Source organism: Mycetomoellerius zeteki, unplaced genomic scaffold (assembly GCF_001594055.1).
Source record: "Mycetomoellerius zeteki isolate Tzet28-1 unplaced genomic scaffold, Tzet1.0 scaffold52, whole genome shotgun sequence".
NCBI lineage: Eukaryota > Metazoa > Arthropoda > Insecta > Hymenoptera > Formicidae > Mycetomoellerius > Mycetomoellerius zeteki.
The window spans coordinates 281,484-305,014 of NW_017257523.1; the positions used below are offsets into that span (position 1 = coordinate 281,484).

Here is a 23,531-nt window from a genome sequence, read left to right on the forward strand (position 1 = left end):
TATATAGGTACTGATTAATTTAGTTCTACACAGAAAGAACGATTTTGTTAAAAGATCTAAAGTTTTGCTAGATACAGATTTGAAAATAATTTTGTTGCACCATCAAAATAATTTTATTAGAGAAATTTAAATTGGTTGCTATAGAATTTAAAAAAATTTTGCAATATTGCTCATTTATTAGTTTCCAATATAATTATTTTAATAGTCCAACAAAATTATTTTCAGATCTGTATGTTAGTAAAATTTTAAATTTTTCAGCAAAATCATTCTTGTACACCAGTAATTATTCGAAATGTCAACGCTGTACATTGTGGACAAATGCAGCATATGGGATTCGTCACGTTTCGGCGCCGATTTGATAAATCCAATTGTACGCGGCAGCTAAAGCCGAAAGGTACACGAGGACCGTGTCGAAAGACTCGCTACCGAACTTTGACAGCAACTTGCTGCCGCGTGTTTCACGGCTATCAGCCGAGTGCTGCCTAGCTGGAGGCAATATTAGTGGAGGCTACAGCATATAAAGACGTTATTATCCTGACGGCTCTCGTCCACTCTCCCGTGTTCATCGTCGAATGGTATACCATTCCCGAAACTTCGTCAATCGGATCGCGTATAACATTGAAGATTTCTCGAGAAATCCCGCCTCCCGTTGAAACGTAATGTATTTATCTTGTAAATGATGCGAATCAAGTTTTCAAGTATAACGAATTTAAGCAAAATATTAGCACAAGTGGATAAGCGGTGAAAAAGCTAAGACGTAATTTAAATTTTCCGAGTTTGGCTTATGCCAGTTTCAAAATAAAAACAGATGAACGAGGAGTAAGCTTGACTAACAAATAAAGGGAGAATTTTCTTCGCCGGAGTATTTCTTTATATATTTCTTTTCTTTAATAATCTTATTTCTTGCACGTTAATATAACAATCTGTCTGTTTATTTCATTTCTGCACTTTCAATTTGTAACTTTTCACGGAATAGAAATCCTATTATTGTCCTTTGTTATCTCTAATTCTCTCCTTTTCAGAGGACTATTCGCGAATCTCATCAAACTTTCGTTGAATAACCCGCGCGCGTCAACACGTTCGACATGTTCATCGACTCTCGTCTTCGATTAAGCACGTCTGGCCGATCAATTGCGTATCGATCAGATATACATATTTAGTGTCGATAGCGAGATCATCTATACTTGATGGATACTTAAATGCCTTTTGACACTCCTTGTGTACATATTCGCGATGGAGTCACGTGAATGTTCGCTTTAATCTTGGTAGTTACTTGATACAAAATACTGTGAGGTCTAACTAGTCTCACAACCTTAAATTGACTTCAGCTTTTTCTCTCGCTGCGTTATTGTGCGGAAAGAGAAGAAATTTATTGCGAAAATATATTTAGAACCTTCTTAATCCTTTAATTACTACCATTATAGTGGCTTTTTTATATCTCGATTCTTTATCAATGTCAAGCAGGAATATCCTCAATTATTTTCGTCAACATTTGTTTCAACGAAAGAACGCCCGCGTTTTTTAATAGAATCCTACGACCCAGCTGTGCATATAATGATACAATTCAATCCTATATAGTTAAACCCTGACAGAAATCTAATACTAGCCAATTCAATATCAATTTATTATCGAAAAGCAATAATAAATTATTTATTTGAAGTACTAAAAGTACTGAAGAATGTTTTTTAATACTTAGAGTACATAATTAATTATTATCTTCAGTATTGATCGGTATAAATTTCTGTAAGCGTTAAATAGAAAACAATTGCACATTAAAAGAAAAAATATTTTTTATGATCTCTAATTTTTTTATCGGCAACATAAAGCGATACTGTTTTCTATTTGCACTCGCATATTACTAATGGTAGGGAACAGCGTGGAACAAATCGTATTGTAAAATCAATTTCTCATCGTATAATGCCGCCAACACGAAGTTATGATTGGTACGAACAATTGGCAGGCATACATGCGCTTTTCAAATATAAAAAATAATTGGTAGGCGACGAGATTTTCGCGGGCGATGAATGATCGAAATAATTTACGCGTCGGCTGGATGCATCCGCGCAACTTTCTCGACGGCTCGTATTGTATCGTCGTTGCGCTTTTTTTTTTGCTACGTTATTTCCTCTGAGCGCGTCATTAATCGCGCCGATTGCCGTACCAGCGAGAAAGAGCTAGGCATGCAGGTAATTGGCGCCTAATTGGACCCACCTGTTCCATCCGGCCGGGCAAAGGAATCTCGACTCTCTTACGGTATTTATTTTAAGCGAAGGGGTTGGCCTCTCGATTACCTAACACTTGTGTCGATTTTCTCAACGACGAATCCGGACTTCATAAAGACGTTTCTACTTTAATCACTTATAGAAATCGTTCCGCCGCGCCGATCGAAAAAAATGTGCCAATTCCGTTTATCAAAATTATACTCTTAATAAAGATATTTATCTTATTTTTGCATTTCTACCTTAATATTCTAAAAGTGCGCTACATTTCTATACATGAACACAATTACAGAGCAAAGCATTTCTTAATCCATACAATCCTTTTGATCTGTTAATTTATTTATCTTTTACAATGTTTTAATTGTAAACTGTAATTCTTACAGTACCATAAATTATACAATAAATCCCGCAAAATAAGTTATAAAAGAAACATCATCTTTTTAGTGCCCGACCATCAGCAAACGTCATTTGTCAGATACGAAAATGCATTTGCTCTAATTCCACGTTAATACGCCGTCTCGTGCGACTTGCTTTGTATGCGAAGTAATCGCTTTAAAACGCTCGCTAATTCTCAAAGAAAGAGCAAACGCCGGTTTTTACTCGCGGCCGCCATTATCTCTCATTAGAGTGGATTCTTTTAGCGAAATCTCATGGCGTCTCTTATGTCAACCTACGCTTACGTGTGTAGACCGAGAAAACGTGAAAGATAAAATAAAGACAGGGGATTTGAGAAAAGGGGTGCGACAAGAGGGTTGGACAAAATATATAATACCGACACAACAATACTCGCACATGTATGCGATTGCGCGCATGCAGATGGGGGGGAAAAATGATGGAATAAAATTGATAGGTTGCCAAAGGTAGATAAATCGGAAGGTGGATTACGACGGCCGTGATGGACACTATGCGTGAAAGCGGCGTCGGGATGTCAAACTCCGACATTCATCCGTGTCAAACCGTTCTTCACCGTGCAAACTACGCATGGAAGCTCGTAAAGAAAATTACAGAAACCAATAAATTGAATTTTATTCTATTATTCTAAAATATATATAGAAGTGAATAGATGGGCATGAAGATAACGATCTGACGGAAAATTATTTCAAACGTAGGTAAATCTTATCTTAAGGGACAGTAACAATTAATCATTGATTATTGGATAACTTGCAGTAGAAAATGATGCACAATCAGAGATTCAACAGAATTCCAATAGATTTTTAATGAGTAGATATAATAAACGACATTCAAATGTGAACTACAAGAAACTATGACAGAGTATAAGCTATACTGATCAATACGTTTTAATTAGGGTTGGATAATTCGGCCAGGATAATGAATTACAAAGAGATTTTGAGCTATTAGCTCTTAGTTCTTATTGGATTCGGCAAAAATGAGTCGAAAAATTTTGAAAAATTGTTATAGTCGCACTGGTGTCGTATTACAAAGGATAATTCAAACGAAAGAAAGACAGACAGAGAAGGAAATAATTAAATTGAACTCGCGGAAAGAGAAGGAATCAAACAGCGTTGAAACAATTTCGCATTTTTCTACACACTCACGCGTGCACTCAGCGACAAACTTACCCCGGTGACGTGAAAAAATCCGCGCGGCGAAAAAGAGTTGCGGGCGGCGAAAAAGAGTTGCGGGCGGCGAAGAGAGTGGCGTCGCGACGCCGGGCGTCGGCGTGGATCTCGCACGCGCCGTGCCTTCCGCGTCGTGCGCCGAAAACAATGGCGTCGTCGGGGTTCTCCGATCCAACGGGGAGCACGGAACACCGCCCACGGCAAGCGCCGCCCCCGTTAGAACGTCCAGCAAGAGCGATCGTGGCGAGGCCGCGAAGCGAAGCCTCTTGAGGGCGCCGCGCAGAGTTGCGCGATGCCGCGCCGACTCGCCGAGCGGCACAATTGCGGTTTATCCCCACCGTGGACGGACGGCGAGCGCGACGGGCCACCGCCACGCCATCGCCGGCCTGGCTCCACCCAGATATACGTTATGCCGCACTGGTCCTGGCCGAGAAGCCTCGTCAGGGGCAACGTTACCCGGAGGCAAGGCAACTGCCTGGTCGACTCGGCTCGCGCAGGACGAAGGAGTGAGGAAGAGCGAGAACGGGGGGAGAAAAGAATGAGGAACGGAGACGGCGAGAGGCGCGGCAGGAGAGAGCAGGGACGACACCGACCGAAGGGAGATGGTGTATATGATGTAGGAAACGCGCTTAGGGGTGGGGACACCAAAATCGTGCGGCAGGGATCTCCGCATGCGGGAAGGCAGACTCTGGTGGTCAATCGGGCGCCGCGCACCGCAGCAGCGACGCGTCACTGCACCCCTGTTTTGGGAGTCGGGCACGTGCTTCTTTCCTCTCCACCGACGCCGCGCGTTCAACTGCATTCCGGTTGCTCGCAAGCAACTCATCCGCAGCCACCCAGGCGCGATAAACGCCGATAAACCGCGAGAAGCCGCGCATCCACGCCCGTGCCGGCAGACACCACCGTGAAGATAGCTCCTGGATATTCTTCCCTCTTTTCTAACGCGTGTTACGGCGTATTGACAACGTCGTTTGCGCGCACGTCGCTCCGACAAATAATCTCGCGAATATTCTTAACACAGTCTTGAGAACGTGTCCCGGTCTCGGATCCGTCGACATCAACGGTGTCGCGCTAAATCGAAAGTTGACAACAACGACCCGCGTTAATTATCAAATAATAAGTGTGGATTTCCTGACGTGTCGAGATTCGATGTACTCTCGTTAAACTGTGCGATTGTAGTGTGTCAGTGAGATCGAGCAGTTAAGCCGCGGCGTACTCACTCATCGGCAGCTGATTTCTTCAAGTTTCTCATCGGCGAAATTGAGGCGCGAATTAAGCTGCGATCAACGAAAGCCGCGCCAAGAAAAGTGCTGTAAGCGGACGGAGCAACGCCATCGAGGATTGCTTTAGTTTCAGCTGGTGGCTGGATCCGGCCTGACCACGGCCATTCTCGACACGGTACGTTCGCATTCAAATTTCGCGTTGAAAAGACGAATCGCTCAACGGGACGTCGAACGATTTAGTCGACTATTATAGTTTGAGAATCTTGCTTACAGATGTAAGTCTGTCCTAAATACATGTAAAGTATTAAGAACAGAGTTTCTAGCTCATTTATAACAGTTATCTATTACTAAGTAATCGTTTAGTTTAGAGTTTAGACCTGTAGAGTTTAGAGATCTATAAAGTTTAAGTTAATCTTCAGTTTTAATTAACCACTCTGCTCACTTTGAAAAAACCGACAGATTAGGAATATTGCCTAGGATGATATTTTCTTAACACACTGTCATTGTATTATTATTATTGTAAAAGATTAGAGAGCTGACTCTCAATACTTTTATAAAATATGTATTTATTCTTGTTTCTAATGAATGATATTTCTTCTCATTTTGAAAACAATATAATCTAAATAGCTATCGAATCTCTCACTCTACTTAATAATTAACAGCTGATCGGTGTGAAGATCAGAATATCGTTTTTTGAAGGAAAAGAAATAAAGAAAAAGAGTTACATCATTAATTTTAATAATACTTGATTTTTTATATAAAAATAATAAAAAATTTGAATATATTTTTAAGAATATCTTTAAGAATTTAGTAAATTGCTGTACTATCATGAAATATGGAATTAATTTTTCTTCTATGTATTTTTGTAGTATTTTAATTATTATTTGATTAGATATAATTTTAAAAACGTGCAACATGTATAAAAGTCTTTGAAAAATGTTTACTGCAGAATTATACGTAGATTCTGTTTTATATATTTTCGCAAAACGCGGTACATTTGAAGAATTATAATTTTTTTATTCAATATTTGATTTTTCATATAAAAATAATCAAGTTTAAATTAATATATGATGTAGAAATTCGAATTTTATTTAAGAACATTATGAATTTAATAAATATTTTGTCAATTTAAATCAAGGCATTTTTTTCTAATTTATTAGATTATGAGATGCTTATTTCTTTTATGTAATAAGAGCAGAAATATCTTGTCTAGAACTGATAGAGGAGCGAATTTTCCTTGTGAGAGACCATCTTCTACTATCTATAGAAAACTGTAATAAACTGAAATAGATGTAATAACTTGGACGGCGCGGCGCAGGGCGACGCGACGCGACGGTTAGCTACAAATTGCGCGTGGCACAATGGCGTTGTTAACGCCCGAGTACCTCATTATGATCGCGAAAAAAGCTGTCGATTACAAGCGGAATGCATCGGGCTTATTTAACGAAAGTGCGCGAAGCATTATCGCGATGCCTTTTATTGCAACTTCAATTTTCTAATGCGCAATAGACATTCTATTCACATTTCAATCTCGTTCTATTTGATTTGTATTTGAAGTTGTTTAAAGTTGATGATGAAATTTGTGCGATGACTACATTTAATAAATCGAGTAAAAAAGACGAAAAAGTCTCTCATTGAACTTCTTTTTACAATTGTGATTACGTGCTGCATGTTTATTGTATAACTAAAATATATACAGTTAAATATAGACATAACTATCTTTAGAAATAAGTTTCAGCATTGTAATTTTAATATTATTTCTGTTTTCTTCGCTCGTAATTATTTATTTTTCAATTTCAACGAGATAGATAAAACGATAGTTAAAGAAAAAGAAGGAATATGTGTATATATTGCAACGTTCTTATTATCTCTTTGGTAAGCAGCGTCTGTAAAGGGACATTATGCAAGGAACGCTAAATTACTTTTCATCAAAAATGCTTTTATATAGCTGCAGAAACCGTATTTTACAATGTTTGAACTTTTCTGCATCGTTTCAGCTTGCATGTTTATTCGCGAAGCAGACGATAGTCGCCATTATTTTTAGAAGAAGGGAGAAACGAACACGCTTCGCTCATTGAAAGTGATACAATCTCGGAAAATAACAGATGTCTCCTCGAGTGCTTAACAAAGAAAGCGTACCTCGGAGATTTCGTGAAAAGCCCTTTGTCATGCCCGAAGCGTTGGCGGTGAAAGGAAAAAAGGACAGAACGGAGAAAAATCTTAGCCTCAATTATTTACTAATTCTACGACTCTCCTCTCCTCTCTAAGCTATTCCGTTAAATCGATTCATGTCTGTAAAATAATTAAAGTTAAAATTTATGCGGAAAAAAAATCAAATTATATTGTTTGATACATTCATTTCATAGAAATTCAGCGATGTTACTCATTGGGGCACGATGGAGTGCGTCAGAGAATTAAAAACGATTAACTTCGCGTATCCGATTCGAATTAGCACGACGTAGTGAGTACGCGCGCTCGCAGTTTACTGCTGGCGTTCTAATTGGCGTAAATTAATGCATCGTGCTTAAACTTCCGCCTTTCGCGCTCGACGAGATGCAGGTCGCCTGTGAGATATTCCGCTTTTGTGTGCCGAGAAGGTAGCGCGCGGAGTCGCATCGTTTCAACGAGACTAAACGCAGCTCGTTCCTCAGATCCCCGTCGCGTTTTGCACGCCGCCTCGGTTGTCCGGATAGCTTTGAGGCAGTAAATTTCGTTGGTATTTCATTCCACGCTCTGCTACCTGAAAATTCTCAAATACTCGCGTCAAGTAGTCTACCGTTTCTCCATATCTCCTCGCGCTTTTTATTAATTGAATCGCGTAATTATGATTGTAATCGGTCTTCGTTTTTGACAGAGAATTTCATCAGTATAAAAGAGCTAGAACAATTTATATCATAATGTACTTTATTGATGAAACATTTAGAAACGTAGACTTATTAAATTATATTTATATCACAAATGTTCATCAAAGCTTACGCGAAGTCTACTTATAGATATATAAATTAAGATTCATTATCGTATAAAATACAAGTACAGTTTATAACGTGTCCTAGAAATACTTCTGCAAATCTATCTGTTTTCATTTCATTGTCAAAGTGACGTAGATCCGTCACCGCGGGAAAACGTTTCTATAAAATCGCAAGTTGCAAGATATAAAGTATTAACGATTAAATTATTTATCCCTCTGCCAGTCGCGCGAAATCGCGTTTTGACAGCGTAAATCCAATCGAGTAGAGATCTCAGTATAGTGAGAGAGCGCGAACTCTCTCTCTCTCTCTCTCTCTCTTTCTTCCTCTCGCTATCGCTTGGAGAAGCAGGGTCTCGAGAGTGAGTCGCGACGAGACGCGGAATGATCTCGTGGCCGAGCACGTTTAACGACCCTTGGCTCGCCGCTTTACAGCTTGCACTTTTCGATCCGGCCGGGCGCGCGGGTATTGATGTCCCCCGCTTTGCCGTCGGCCGTCGTGACGTTACCGCGACCGGGCTTGAAAGGAGCTAATGATCTACGAGTCTCGCCGAATGACAATTAACGCTCGTCCCGACGCGCGCCGGCGTGTGATGATTAACCGTGATGAGATGAGGGGCACGCCGGAATGCGCATAGACTCGCGGCCGCTTCGCGCGCACACGTCGGATTTCTCGATCATCAAGGATCGGAGAAGGCGTTACGGCAGGTGTTCGATAGTGCGACGGTGATTAGATGATTTCTCGTCGTACGTTGATTCCCATGATTTCGTTCTGAAAATAACTTTCGCCATTGAATCATTTGCACACGCATGCTAATTATTTTTCCTTGTGGAGGATGTTGTTTAATTATCGGGAAGCTTTGATAAATAGAAGATAGGTGAACGTCAATTGTATATACATATATATTGTGAGGAATGGTGTTTATTTTTATGTACATGTATAATCTTCCGTGGATTGCAGTTTTAAAAATAGAATAATCACTGATAAGTATGCGTTGTTTCAAAGTCAACATATATTTCAGAACGAATAATTTTGCACGTTTACTATTTACGAATACAGTGATTTATCGCTACAGAATATGAAATATTGTACAACGTATCAATATCTAAAATTTATTCACGTAATTATTAAGTCACTTTTGTAACAATATCGCAAATTCGAGGACAAAAATCGCGTTTTCTGAAAGAAATCAAATTGAAATTTTCAATTCACGAAATTTTCAGACTATAACGATTTTCTAATTACATCGATTTTATAATAACGCGATGCAGATTTTCCTCTTGTAACATCTCTTCCGTATTGTATATATAATTTTCGATTTGTTGTTTCGCGGTGCGCAAAGTAATACGAACAAATTTATGCGGGACGTAATCAGCCTTGGAAAAATTCGGAAATTTACCGCCGACACGGCAATGTTTATTATTTGCCGTGGCGTTATTTATTTTTTGGCGCACTTTGAAATTTGCTTTTGGCGAACCAGTTTCGACGGTGCCAATATTTACCGCGCTTCGCGGGCGATAATCCCCCGAATTATGTTCTTTGAAGCCACGTTATTTACGCGCGCGGAAGGCCGTGTGCAACGCATCGCGTCGCGCCGCACCGCACTGCGGAAAGGTATAGGGATCAATTGAATTTTCGTAAATTGCCGTGAATTTATAAAATTATTGTGAAACGTATGTAAAATTATTTCGTCCATTGCGCGCCAACGTTCGTAAATCGTTAACGCCGCAAGCTCGCCGTTCGCCGCGCCGTCGGCTACGCGAGTCGCCGTCGTTTGGTCGCGTTTTTTTTCTCGCGTATCGTCAAGTAAAAATTTCGCAATACGATTAAGAACGATACAAAATTGTAAATCAAAACGTGCTCACGTCTGTTAATAATCCATGCTCTCGATACGTTACATCGTTACGCCCGAAATTGGTTTTTGATCGCGCTCCGTGCTAAATAATCATCGCGCAGCGATATATTCCCCGCGAGAGTTACGGCATTATCGGCGATATTATCCAGCTCCGATAATACGGTATCCGCGTTATACCATGTTATACGAATTTTAACATGTTTACGATCAACATGTCTTTTTTGTGAAAATAATGGTAATGTTTTTATTTTTTATTCTAAATATAGTACAGATAGAGAAAAAGAGAGAGAGAGAGAAAAAAAATATGTTATTTCCTTTTCTCTCAAAGTTTTCTCTTTTGAAAGATATTATTATATTATCATACTGGTATATACAATTATAAAGACGTTGTAATAGGTACGTAGATTGCGTTTACTTTTTAAGAAAAGTAAAGTGTAAAAACTTCCTTTGTGAAGAAAGTTCTATAAAAAGTATAATACATATTGAACAGGCTCATTGAAATAAGCACATCGATTATGAGATTCAGGTTTATTTTTGTCACGTTAATGACGCAATTGCATCTATTCGAAAATGAATGATCCGTAATATTATTTAATCAATACTCTTTCACTTTATATGACATTTCTCTCTTTCTTTTTCTGAGCGGATTAGGCGCGAAGGCGTTTCTAATTGAAAGCAAATCACAGAGAAGCTGAACGAGCCATTTCGAATGATTTTAGCACTGTGTTAGCGTGGCCGGAGGTGGCGGCGGTGGAGACGGTGGCGGCGGCAGCGGAGGCGGCAGTGGTACGGTCGGCAGCGGTCGGCTGAGCCTGCACCTTCGTCCTTGCGGAGGTAGCGGTGGCGGTGGCATCGCCGAAAGTGACAGCGCTCCGGAATACCCGCCGAGCGCTGCGGCAGTGCGGAGCAGGGAGGCGGCGGCGGCGGCGCTGCACGCGGCAAGAACCCTGTTGGGCGCGGGGGTGGCCAACCCTTGCTCGCCCACCCCCGAGCCGCCCTTTTGGAAGATGCCGCATAAAGGTCGGTGGAATCAATTTACTTTAATTTACGCGAACCAGTGCGAGAAAACGAGGTGTTTGGCGATTGACCGGAATACCATTGACGCGGCAGGTAGCCGATAATCGGCAAACAAATGGCTGATTTTTTTTTAATTCGCTCAGTAAATGAGAATTACTGACAAAAACTCTTTGGTCGATGGATGGAATCATTTGCGAGAACTATAATTGATTTATTCTACGAGAAAACAAATTAATTACCGAACACTTTGTTTGAGTGAATGAGATGAAGATGGCAAACTTATGGTACTAAGAATGATAAAAGTAAGTTGCTATCTCAAGAATAATTTTTCAATTTTAATTGGAGAAGTAACTACAGTGAAGCGAAATAAAATAAATAGATGAGAAAATTTTTATAAAATTTGATCTATTAATATTGCATTCAGTCTAATGACGCATGACAGAGAAAAATTTGATTCTTTTTATAAATTTTTGGGCTGTCGTGCGTTTCCACGAGTTCTTTAATTATAGTGGTTTCTTGAAAAGCAATCTGACTGTCACTTGATGGTTAGAGTAAAACGGAATTACAGTAATTAATCCATGCAAGTTCATTAACTCACAAGTATACGTATCTTGCAGTCCTAATTAAGTAATCAAGAATCAGTTGCGCTAACTCTCACTAACTCTAAGGGAAGTTAAGAAGATATATAAAAGAAAGATAAAAAATAACAAGATTTTTTTAAAACTTCTCACTGAAAATGTTAAAAATTACGCATTGTTAAGATATATTAAATATTAAAGACGTTAAAAATATTAAGTATTAAAGATAGTAACGTCTTGTTTAACCCTCCGGATCTGACATCAAAACCTGTAACACAGTTACTGGCACTAAGTCTGTGAAATCCTTATTTAATATGTCACTTTTTTATTTCAAACGTGTCTAATTCAAAAAACGTGATTATTAAATAATTATTATGAATTAGTTAGGTGAAAATTATCCTATCATCAAAAGTAAATCAATTTAACTTCTCATAAAAATTGTTACAACTTAAAAAAGATAGTTTAAAAAAAAATCATCACAACTAAAAAATGGTAGTTTTTTTTAAAGGGTTGTGAAACGAAAATGACAAAAATGACATTTGATCGTATTAAGAATATTCTTTTGCTGATATTATTGATTATTCAATAATTTTCTCTGTCAAGTTAAAAAATAAATTTTCTTCTTTTCTAGGAAACTTAATTTTTTGAGTGTCACTTTTGAAGTAAGCAAGAGATATGTTGATTGAAAAGTCCTAATTAATTTTAAGGAATTAAAATAACATATCTCTCCTAACTATAAAAAATGAATACTATTTATTTTAATAACAATAATTCAGATTTGTAGATGTTAAATAAAAAGTATAGTTGAGTGGGTCCAATAGACTCACGTCAGTTCCGGAGGGCTAAATATGACGTTAAATTTGATCCTCACGGCTTTCTTCATAAAGTTTCAAATATGAGGATAAAGTATTTTATTGATTATCGATAAAAAGGGCGTTTTAGGACGACAACAAATCGATTAGTATACGATCTCAATATTTGTTTTTGCGGCATATAGCGTGTTATTTTCGCATTTCATCGTGTTATCATTCGCGAGACGATACTCGAGCAGGCAGGTAGTGGCGCGAGTTGCTCCGTGTATCGTCGTATTGTCCTTCGTCTTACCTTTGACTTAATAGTGACAAGTAAATCATAACATATACGAATCAAGGTTTTCTTAAGGTAGATGATTTTGATAAACTTACAGTCCTCCCGACAAACTCGTGATGAGTTATACGAGAAAAGGAACGAGATAAGTACGCGTACGCTTATGAGCTTAGGTGAGCTCGTGGTTACCCCCGGGGGTTAGAGTTGGTAACTTGACACGCCTTTGGTCGGCTTCTGTCGGGCCAGCGGCCCCTTCGCCAGTGATTCTGACGAGGCGAAGGGTAGTGGCCCTCTTGTACCTCGAGAGATTCGTCCTCGCCCCCCAACGCGCACCACATCCGGCAACAATCGGTTAGGCTGGCTCTCGGACCTCCCTTCCTTCGTACCTTCGACAATAAGCGTGGGCTGCTTATACCGCCAATTTGTCTCGACGCAACGTAATCTTTCTCTCCGGTCGAAGAGTTACCCACACTTTATTCCAGAACGGAGACGCGGAATCGCGTTACGCGGCCCACGCGAATTCATAATGGGACTTGTAGGAGGGTAAGTGCTTCCCTCCCTCTTTCTCTTCCTATAATGTCCTCTCCTCGCATTAGCTTCAGAGGCGGACAATGCTCGCGTGGCACGAGTGCACCCTTCTTTCGTTCGTCCAACCACCAGTCTGCTTCTTCTCGTATTTTCTCTTTCTCTTATGTATTATATGTATATATCAGGGAATGAGAGAGAATGAGAGAGAGGGAGAGCGCTTCCTCTTACTTCGGTTCTCCATAAAAACCCCAGAAGCTATTTGGAATCAAACGGCCGGCTCACGAGAGCGCTTTATTTCGTTCTCGTCGCTACACGAGATTTGTTAATGGTTATGGGCCCCGCGCGTTGGTTACGGGCTCTGGATCGAATCTCGCGCGTGCCAGAGCACGGAGGCTGCGGAGATTACCTGCCTCCGCTATTCCAAGGGGGTAATAAATGTCGGCGCCGCGGGATTATCCCCGCGACCAATCAATAGAGACCGCGATTCCGCAATACGTCCACGAGACACGCCGATAACTTTTACCTGTAGGTATATGTAGGCGAGTTTCGAGTACGCCAGTTTGGTTCTCCGGTTTGCGTGGCTGCCGGCATATTGGGATGAAAGCTTAGTGTATTTTGTTACATTCGATTTATTTGAAAGTAACTGCAGATTCTAGAACTTTCGTGTATGAAAAGCTATTAATTTATCATTAAGCCTTCAGAGCTGACGTAAGTCTATTGGATCTACCCAATTATATATTCCTTATATTTTATCTGCAAATTTGAATTATTGTAATAAATCATTATGTGTATCAAAGACCAATAAATGTTTATTAAAAGGCACTAATTAATTTCAAGAAACAAAAACGACACAAGTCGTATAAAAAAAAATATTGAGGCTTATAGTCCGTTTTTATTTCAAGACTGTCTTAAGTAATGTCTTAAGATGCTAATACCAATCTCTGATTGGTTCATGATATCGTAAGACCACAGACAACTTAAATATAAGAATCGGTTATCAATATCGGTCTAAGTTTATTAACCCTCAGTTACCACACCAGTACGAATTCGCACCAGCAATTTTTGAAAAAAAGTTCACTTTTCAATTTATTACAGTCGAATCTCGATAATTCGAATTTCAAGGGAAGAGCTAAAATCTTCGAGTCATAGAGGTTTCGACTTATCGAATTGTTTCAGTAAAAGAGGGTTAGCATATGAAAATTCGACTTACGAAGGCTTTGTACGAGAGTTAATAAGTTTCCGATTAAATGACTTTTAAAAAAATTAAATTTTTGACATTAAATTATTTATTTCATACATATAGTAAATGTTTTAGGGATAGGTTGGATTAATTAAATAATTACAATCGTTGTCAAGTATTAAAATTTCGAGATCTAAATATCTGATAAATAATTCGAGTTAAAGTAAGTTTTATTTTGATTTATAGAGGTTTTCCGCTGCGGAGCGAAAGAGAATAAACAAAATTTTCGTCTAACAGTGGTTTCCGAGCTATAGAGGTTCGAGTTATTGAGATTCCATTGTACTTTCTTAATTAACAATTTCTTGCAATAAAATATTGTTTTTGCTTAATTTTATTATTATCAATGGATTCCCAAGAAAATTTTATCTCTAAAAACTATATAATTGAACTACTTTTGTTTTTTTTTGTTTTAAAGTTACACGTGATGAAAAATGGAAAAGCCAAATTCGCACTAATGTGGCAATAGTGTGATCGTGACTGAAATGTGGTAACTGAGGATTAAAATAAGTATTTTTTTTATACGAATTATGTCGTTTTTGTTTCTTGAAATTAATTAGTGCTTTTTAATGAACATATATTAATTTTTAGTAGGGGAGACCAGGTCTCGTTGGCACAAAAGGTAAGTTGGCATTGCGTTCCGTTTATGTATTTGTGGCAAAAGAAACAACGGAAAAGTTACTGCAAAATAACTCTATTTTTATATTTAATATTTCTTTGTTAAAATAAGGTAGAACTAAAATAATTTATATTTGTTTTTCTGTAACAACATTTTGCTGTTTGATGATTACAAAATAACTTTAAAAGATATAATTTTTACTAAGAAGTACACATCTATTCTCTAATTTTTATTTCTATTACTTTTTTATTACGTTTTTGTTAATTTAATATAGAATTTATCACAAAGGCAATTTATACTGTGATATGTACCAATTTACCTCACATATTGAAGCAAATTAACTACAATGCAACATGTTCGTATTTTATTTATTGCAAAGAAAGTATACAGTACGAGTATATAGAACTATTATTAGTATGAAAATGTAGAGAAAGGTTCTCTCTATCACACTGATGTATTTTAATCATAATAGTTAATTGTTTAAAAAATCTAATGTCAAAATTGTGAAAACTGTGCCAACGAGATCCGGTCTCCCCCCCTATATACGACGATTTTCTGGTGCTTCACACAATAAGTCATTCGTATACCGAATTAATTTTCATCGCTTTAACAAACATACGAGAATTATTAAGTGATTCTTACATATGTTTTAACATTGTTAGAACGTATTTATAAGGTATATTAAAAAAAATTGTATATAAATGTTATAATTAATTATTTGATGCTTTTAGTTTTCAAAAAGAAATGTGCAGGATACAAATGACTCAATCGTATGTACTAAGAATTATGGGTCTTACAGACCCACAGTGTCAGTAACTGTATTAGATTTTGGCGTCAGCTCCAGAGGATTAAATTTTATAGGTTTAATCAAGCCATTGAGGCCCAGTTTCATAATTCACGGTTAACTCTTAACCGAGGTTCAACATGTTTCTCATTTTTTCAATTTTAGAATTGGGAAGAGACAATGAATAAGTTGAACCTCAGTTAAGAGTTAACCGTGAGTTGTGGAACTTGGCCTAAATCTTGCAACACATTTGCGATATTTCGTTTGCAATTATCAAATGGAGAACACTGAAGATAACTCGTTTATGAGCGCGAAGAATTTAAAAATCAATTGAATGCCGATGGTGTGAAAAAACTACGTACGAATAACAAGCTAGTTACTTCGATGATCTTAAGGTTTGCTGTTGCATTTGCTCGTTACGACAATAGCTCCTTTCGTACAATGAGCGTTTATCGAGTCGGGATTTCACGGTCCGTTATCCCATTTACCGGCGCAAAACTTATTTAATCGTTGCGCAGCAGCGTCGAGATTATCGCGTTATCTCGCGTATTCCCGCGTATTCCCGCGTGAAGCATCTTGTTATCCGTGAATAGTAACGAACACGCGAAAGTACGATTACTAACCCCGCGGCCATGAGTTCGGTATTTACCTGCGAAAAGCTACGGAGAAGACACACACTTGTGAGCTGCCTTACACACTGGTGTCAATAATAACGGGCGCGGTAATGAGTATGCGTTGCCGGGGGATGGCGGGCTGCTAATACTGCGCCGTCGCCTCTTAACACCGTCCGTAATGAATTCGTCGTCGCTCGGGAAGCGGGTGCGAGCGCTCTTACCGCGATTCAACTCATTAGAGAGCGTATGCCTGGCACGCCATCTTTGATGTCGTTGAAAGACGCGCACGAGATGAACTTCTCTCTTGCTCTCCGTCGTACTCGGCGAGTTTATGACGAAACGCTCGGAGGCTGTACCCCCAGCTGCACCCTTTTCCCTCCCAACCCAACTCCGGTTTGCTCTTCCTTCTGAATCTCTACCAACGTGATAATAACGTTTAGTCGGTAACACTCAACAAACGCGTCGACTTCAGAAGCGCATCCGACCGCTCGACGTTATGCTACTAACAGATTCCAAGACTGTCACCGGAAATAATCGCGACTAGATCTTGTAAATGTTCAGTGAGAATATTAACATAATAATAGTTCCGGAGTAAACGATTCCACATTAATTATATGGAAAATTAAATCCCGGTGAAATGAGTTAGTTTTTATTGTGCTGGTGAACAAAAGATGTCATAAACACGAGACTCAATAATGGATAGATTTTGAGTTATGGGATGTTACAGATTTTACAAGTTTGGCACCTTTTGATATTCCATAACTCAAAAATCACCCAAATTACCATATAATTAGTACAGTACTAATTATACGGGAAATTGGATCTCACTGAAATGGGTTCTGAATTAGGAATCTCACTGAATTGGGAAATTTTTAATGTGGTGAGCAAAAGATGTCAGACATAATACTCAATAATGGATAGTTTTTGAGCTACTATGTGTTAAAGATGTTTACAAGTTTGACACTTTTGATCTTCCATAACTCAAAAACTACTCATTATTAAGTCTTATCTCTATGACGTCTTTTGCTCACCACATTATAAGCTATATTATACATGAAAATTAGCTCATTTCACTGGCACTCAGTTTTCCATATAATTAGTATGGGATCCTTTCTTGAAACCTCTCTTCCCTTATTTATTAAATTATTAGTTATTTGCCGTTTATCTTAATTTTCAATGTAAACAATTGGATAATTGAGTCGCGGTAAATGTTCGTTAATTCTCGATTGTGTATGCTTACAATACCGGGAAACTGGCTGACTCCAAATGTCTTTTTTCCGGCAGTCTAATAACGTTTTGTATTATTGCAACGGAAATATCTGTTTTGTAATCGCTTCTATTATATCAAGCTCGGAGAGTTGGACGATTTCTGTGTGTCTAATTAATGCGGTCGGCGCGCATAATTATATTATTTAGCGTATGCGCGATGCAACGACGAGAGGTGAAAGCAATTTGGCCGCGAAAGCGATATTTTTTATGAATGTCGACGAATAAACAGCAGTTCGTTAAATGAATTCGGACCGGCACACTCTGTAACTGATTACGTTCGGCCGGTTTCGAGTCGCAACGCGGGACTAATTACCCGCAAACTATTATTACATCCCATTAAACAACTATTCCGCTGCAAACTTTCCGTCATCGTTGGAAATTGGAGTGGCGCATTAACCGCTCCGCTGAACTGTTTTGTTTCTATTATCGGGTAACGATCAATCGTTCCTTTCCAACGGGTTTAATGTTTGTTCGTCTAGGATCTATGTATGTATACAATGACTCACGAAATTGATCAAGTGTTTCGACATTTTTGGAACTGTAATGCGTCGTCTACAATACCTAGTAGCAATAGCAGAGTAAATTTGGTGTAGGAAATAAAAGAAGAAATTGACCAATTACATTCGATCATTCTCACATTCAACCGTGATTAGTCAATTTCTTACTCTTGTTTCTTATACCAAGCTTAATTCGTATATTATAGATGACGTGTAACATTAACGTTTCTGTGCAATTTTTTATATACACTGTAAAAAAATATCGGTGTGGCGTTAACACCTCTGGTGTGAATTTAACACTCATGCGGTGTCTATATAACTCTCACTGTGTTGGTGTTTATTAACACCAGCGTGGTATGGATTTCAAACCTCTGAAGTTTATATCAACACCATCATGTTGTGGATTTAACATCCATAGTATTAAATTCACATCGTATTGATGTTAATATTATCATTAACACAGTAAGAATTATATAGCTATTTTTTTAGAGTGTACAAACCCTTAAAAATTCAAGATCTCCAACAAATAAGTCTTTTAGTGAAAGTCTTTTAGTGAACTTCCGTTCTCAACATCGAACAGATTTCATAAAAATTCCATCGAGGACCCAGTTACAAAATCGATTCGCTACATCGATTCGTCGCGTCTATTCGCGCATCTTAAATACCGGTGATCGTTTTCGCGTTTAAAGACCGCCTCTCGTCCGGCGCAGAGATCAGAAGGAGGGGGATGTTTGGCGAGGGTGGCAAGGGGTGGCTCGACCGAGCGAAGCGACGCGGGGAGGCCGGGGGAGGACGAGGGTGCCGCGACGTCGTGCGCCGGGGTTGCACAGGATGGGATTTAATCTGTGTCCCGTTTCACGCTCAGCCAAGTGGAACCTTTTTGCCTCACTTTGCGGCGCGACTCGCTTTTGCGCCGCACCGCCGCGTAGATTAACGCGAAATTATATATAAAGAATGTGTGCGGCCGGCGGGTGTGTGCACGGGTCGACGGCGTCGGGCTCGGGCGATATTCGAGCCCTCTCGCCGACATCATCCCCCTCTGTCGGGGGTGGTCGTCCCCCCTGGAGAGGAGGAGGGCATGAGGCAAAAGACGATGACAGAAAGGGTAAATCTCGCGCGCGTATACGTGTATACAGCTAAGTCGTGCACACTTGTCCCCTTTGTAACGAATTAAACTTGTGAAAAACAGCACAGACTCGTGCGCCGTCCCTTCAAAGGACGAGAGGCTGTCGCGACGCGTCCTCGCTTTCACCGTCGCCTATTTTTAACACAAATTATTCTGTCGAAAGAATCAAGTGATTCAGAAGAGTAGGAGATGAAGCGTCTTCGAATAGTATCTTTGAATAGTCTAGATATACCTGAATACCGTTTTACCAATTAAAATATGAAAATCAAATCGCGGCACACGAAATAAATTAATGATTTATTGCAAGAGGTTTTATCTTTGATATGTCACATTATGATGGATTGATACGGATTTCTATATATAATATCTATAATAGAAATTATAATATCGCTCTATAAATGTGATAGTTGCACGTAATCGCGGATGTGTGTGCTTTTATTAAATCGAGCAAAGAATGAATATTCATTAGCTCATCGTAAAAGAAATTGCAGAGAGTGTCGCTTTAATTGGTTTGAGGAAAATGTCTCTTATCGTTATCATCTACTTTCCATCGTGCGCGTAATCAAAGAAATTTTAAACTCACAGAGGCACAAAGGAAAGCGATGAGCACTGTAATCGACAAGTTGATAACAAAGATCAATTCCTTTCTAAAAATTACGGTCCTTCAAAATTTCGGTTGATATATTTTGAAATACTCATGTCAAGAACGATTCGATTTATTTGAGCTTTTCTATGCTTCTTAAAAGCTTCGCAAAATATTTCTCAACATATTTCAAAGCTTTTTTTTTTATTTCATCCTAAGGAGGCTATGAAATTAAATACAGTTATAAAATCGCATTCTAAAAAAGATGACATTACTTCTCTCTTCTTGCATTTGCGAAGCGTAGCATCCTGTGCCGCGATAAAATGAAGGGGTAAGAAGCCCTCGAAAATTTCCGCGTTACCTCACCGCGGAATTATTTGTAACAAGACTCTCGACTCCAATTTCTCGCTTCTCGTTCTTCAACACCATATTCCATTCCTTTCAGCGTGCTTGAAGCTCGCTTAAAAAGCTCTGGTTATAATGCAGGGACGACTGAAGCCGGGAAACCTTCTACAATAAGTGCAGAGTTGTAGAACAGATCTATTATTGTCAACAGATAGTTACGAATAAAAAAGACATCAGATAGAGATAAATCTGTATAGAAAATAATATAATAATAAATTTTTTTAAGAACTAGCAAGCTTTGTAAGATAATTTTAAAATATTTGTTATTAACAATTATAATAGTACACCAAAATTAGATCAATTAGATGAGAATAAAATTAAATGAGAATAAATCAATTAAGAGAAATACAATATAATCCAAAATTTTTATTATAAAGCGCATCTTAATATTAAATATTTCAGTGTGAATTTTTATATACGTATGTATATAAAAATCGAATTCTTTATCAGTCTTGAAATCCAATCATGAACTTCATCAGAACTAGAATAACAGTACTATATATTAAATGACAAGCAATTTAATGCTAATAACTATGATATAAGATGATATTATAGAAGATATAATAATTTGATGTTAATGTAAGCATCTCAAAATGATTAAAATCGTTAATTTTTGAAAACGTGAGTACTTTTATATCGCTTTTACATTACAAAATTATATAAATTACAATATAAAACCTTCACAATTTACAATTGATTTAATTCAATGATTGCAGTCATTGAGGACCATTATTAGTTTCTGAAAAATTAGCATATTCTGTCAAAGGACCTTCTGTCCTCTTACATTTTTATAACGTCGATTGATCGTAAGATACGGCGATCTTCAATCCTTTCGCATCGGTGAAAATAAGGTACGACAGAAATGGCGTAAGGATAGAAGGTGGCGGAACGAGAGGAAGGGACAGGTGGCGAGACAGCGAGCGAGAAAACCACTTCGTGTCGTTATACGAAGTGGATTTCGCCCAGCGACAAAGGCGGAGCGAGCTATCCAAGATTACATTCCAACTATTTCTTGTCGTTTTGCGCGGCGCAAAAGCGGGAATTAATTAAATTTGTTAATTGCAAGATGCATTTAGTAACGCCGGCTCCTCTCGAGTCTCTCATCATCCGCACGCCGTCGCGGCACTCATTGCATCTTTTTCTTTGCGTCGGCGACGACGCACTACGAGAATTTAACAAAGTAGCAAGAGAAGCTGAAAGGTCTACTTTTGTTCACGTTTAGGACATGTATGTGAAAAGCCGTTTTGTTCATTATATGTGATCCAATGTCTTTTGAATTGTCTTCATTAACACTGTATTCCCCCGAGCAAGTCGAATGCATTTCCGTTTATGTACATGCATCTACATTGTAAGCTATATATCTGTTACAATTCTGCAACTGTTACCATTTCTGAAGCCTTCCACGTAATGATCAAATTACACGATACCGTGCCGTGTATCTATTCGTTATACTTGGTATTGTCCACTCGCGTCGTAATTATCGTTGTCGTCAACATATCGCACGGTATCTACGCGATATATTTCCATTTCGACGATTCCTTCGTGCACGTTATACACCGTATGCAGATGTAACCGTAATAAGGTACACGGTAGCGAATTAATCGGCGCGCAAAGGGTCAAACTGATCTTCGTTACGTGACATCCGCAGGGCGGCGGAGCGTGTGATCGCGGTGCAAACATCACCCTTGGTGTTCAATCTGACGCTTCCGGATCCGTGCGATGCGACGGGCGCGAGCACTAATTAGACTAATAAGAACGCGTACGGCGCGCGTACTATCCGGCTGTTTACCAATCAGATGTTCTGGCGAGGTGACGTATACGTTGCGCGCGTTTTGGTTCACAGAGGAGGACTTGATGCACGGGGGTGGCGTGGGTATTGGCGGGGGTTCTATGGTCGGACAGAACTCAATATTTGGGTGCTCGGCTGCAGGACACAGCGGAGTTAACCAGCTCGGCGGCGTTTACGTCAACGGCCGACCACTGCCGGACTCCACGAGGCAGAAGATCGTCGAGCTGGCCCACAGCGGCGCAAGACCGTGCGACATATCGCGCATACTGCAAGTCAGCAATGGATGCGTCTCCAAGATCCTCGGCAGGTAAATACCGCGCGTCGATCTCTCTTGAAATTGATGTGGACGAATGCGTTCAGGAAATTAAACCATTCTACGACACTTGAGTAGCGATGGAATTTGATTGCTATTGTTTACTAGCAGATTCAATCAACGGGGGGTTCAATGGCCACAAGACACAACTGCTTGTATTTTCTCGATACAATTAAAGGCCAATCGATGCGACAGAATTCATTGGATTTTCTTCCATTTTTAGTGATGCTAGAGATTTAAAAATAATTGGATGTATAATAACGAGCGAATGTTACGTTATGTCTCCATTTTTCATGTAGCAATATCTCCGTGAATGTAACATGGTTTCTGCAAATTGCGGAGTATTAATAAAGCTAGTTTTTATCCAATGATTTCTTGTTTATAAAAAACAACTCGTTTTTTTTCAGTAACCATGCTATGTTTAATCTTTACAGAACAAGGGTCTATTTTTAAATTTTACAACTTTTTCTTAAATAATATATGCATAATTTATAATTTTATTGTATTCCTTGCTTCAAAATATAATACTATAATATTTTAGCGCCACTATAATGGCTTTCTCGTCCTGTAAAGGATCCGCTATGACGTAACTGTAACATACGTTAAGCGAAAATAACAATTTTCTTTTTCTAGGTATTACGAGACTGGTTCAATCAAGCCGCGGGCAATCGGCGGTAGCAAGCCGCGAGTGGCGACAACGCCTGTGGTCAACAAAATCGCCGACTACAAACGAGAATGTCCCTCGATCTTTGCCTGGGAGATTCGCGATCGACTTTTGCAGGAGGGCGTTTGCAATAACGACAATATACCCAGCGTAAGTAAAAAAATCTGATTGTGCACTCAAAAAAGTGATCTTGCAGTTATAGCGAAAATTACCTAAGTACAAAAAATAGCTAAAATAGATAAATTTCTAACAAGTACTGCGATATTGGATATGTATTGCATCTAATCATATAGATGACAGAGATAAAATTTAGATTTGTGCTATAAATTCTATGCGTATGATACTTAATTTTCTATCAGATACAAAAAACAGCTATAATTCTAGCTGAAGTAGCAAAATATTTTTTTGCGTGTGAGATACGCTTAATTTAGGATGCAGACTGTCAAGTGATTAATATTGTGATAAACATGGTATCTTGACTGAATACATCTCACTAAATATCGCTAATAATAGATTAGAGTAGGTAAAGCGAATTTAAATGAGCAGATTACGCAGATTCTAGTTCCTCAAGATTGCGTG

The 23,531-nt window shown here is 38.8% G+C and overlaps 1 protein-coding gene across 1 annotated transcript in view; it reads left to right on the forward strand.

Moving 5' to 3' along the window:
• The first annotated feature begins 10,705 nt into the window (after window positions 1–10,705).
• Window positions 10,706–23,531, forward strand: part of toy (paired box 6 protein twin of eyeless) — a 29,182-nt gene continuing 16,356 nt past the window's right edge. Inside the window, exons 1-3 of the mRNA XM_018455893.1 lie at window positions 10,706–10,863; window positions 22,030–22,282; window positions 22,922–23,102. Of these exons, the coding sequence (XP_018311395.1) occupies window positions 10,851–10,863; window positions 22,030–22,282; window positions 22,922–23,102 (447 nt within the window). The 5' untranslated portion in view covers window positions 10,706–10,850. The remainder of the gene's footprint in view (window positions 10,864–22,029; window positions 22,283–22,921; window positions 23,103–23,531) is intronic.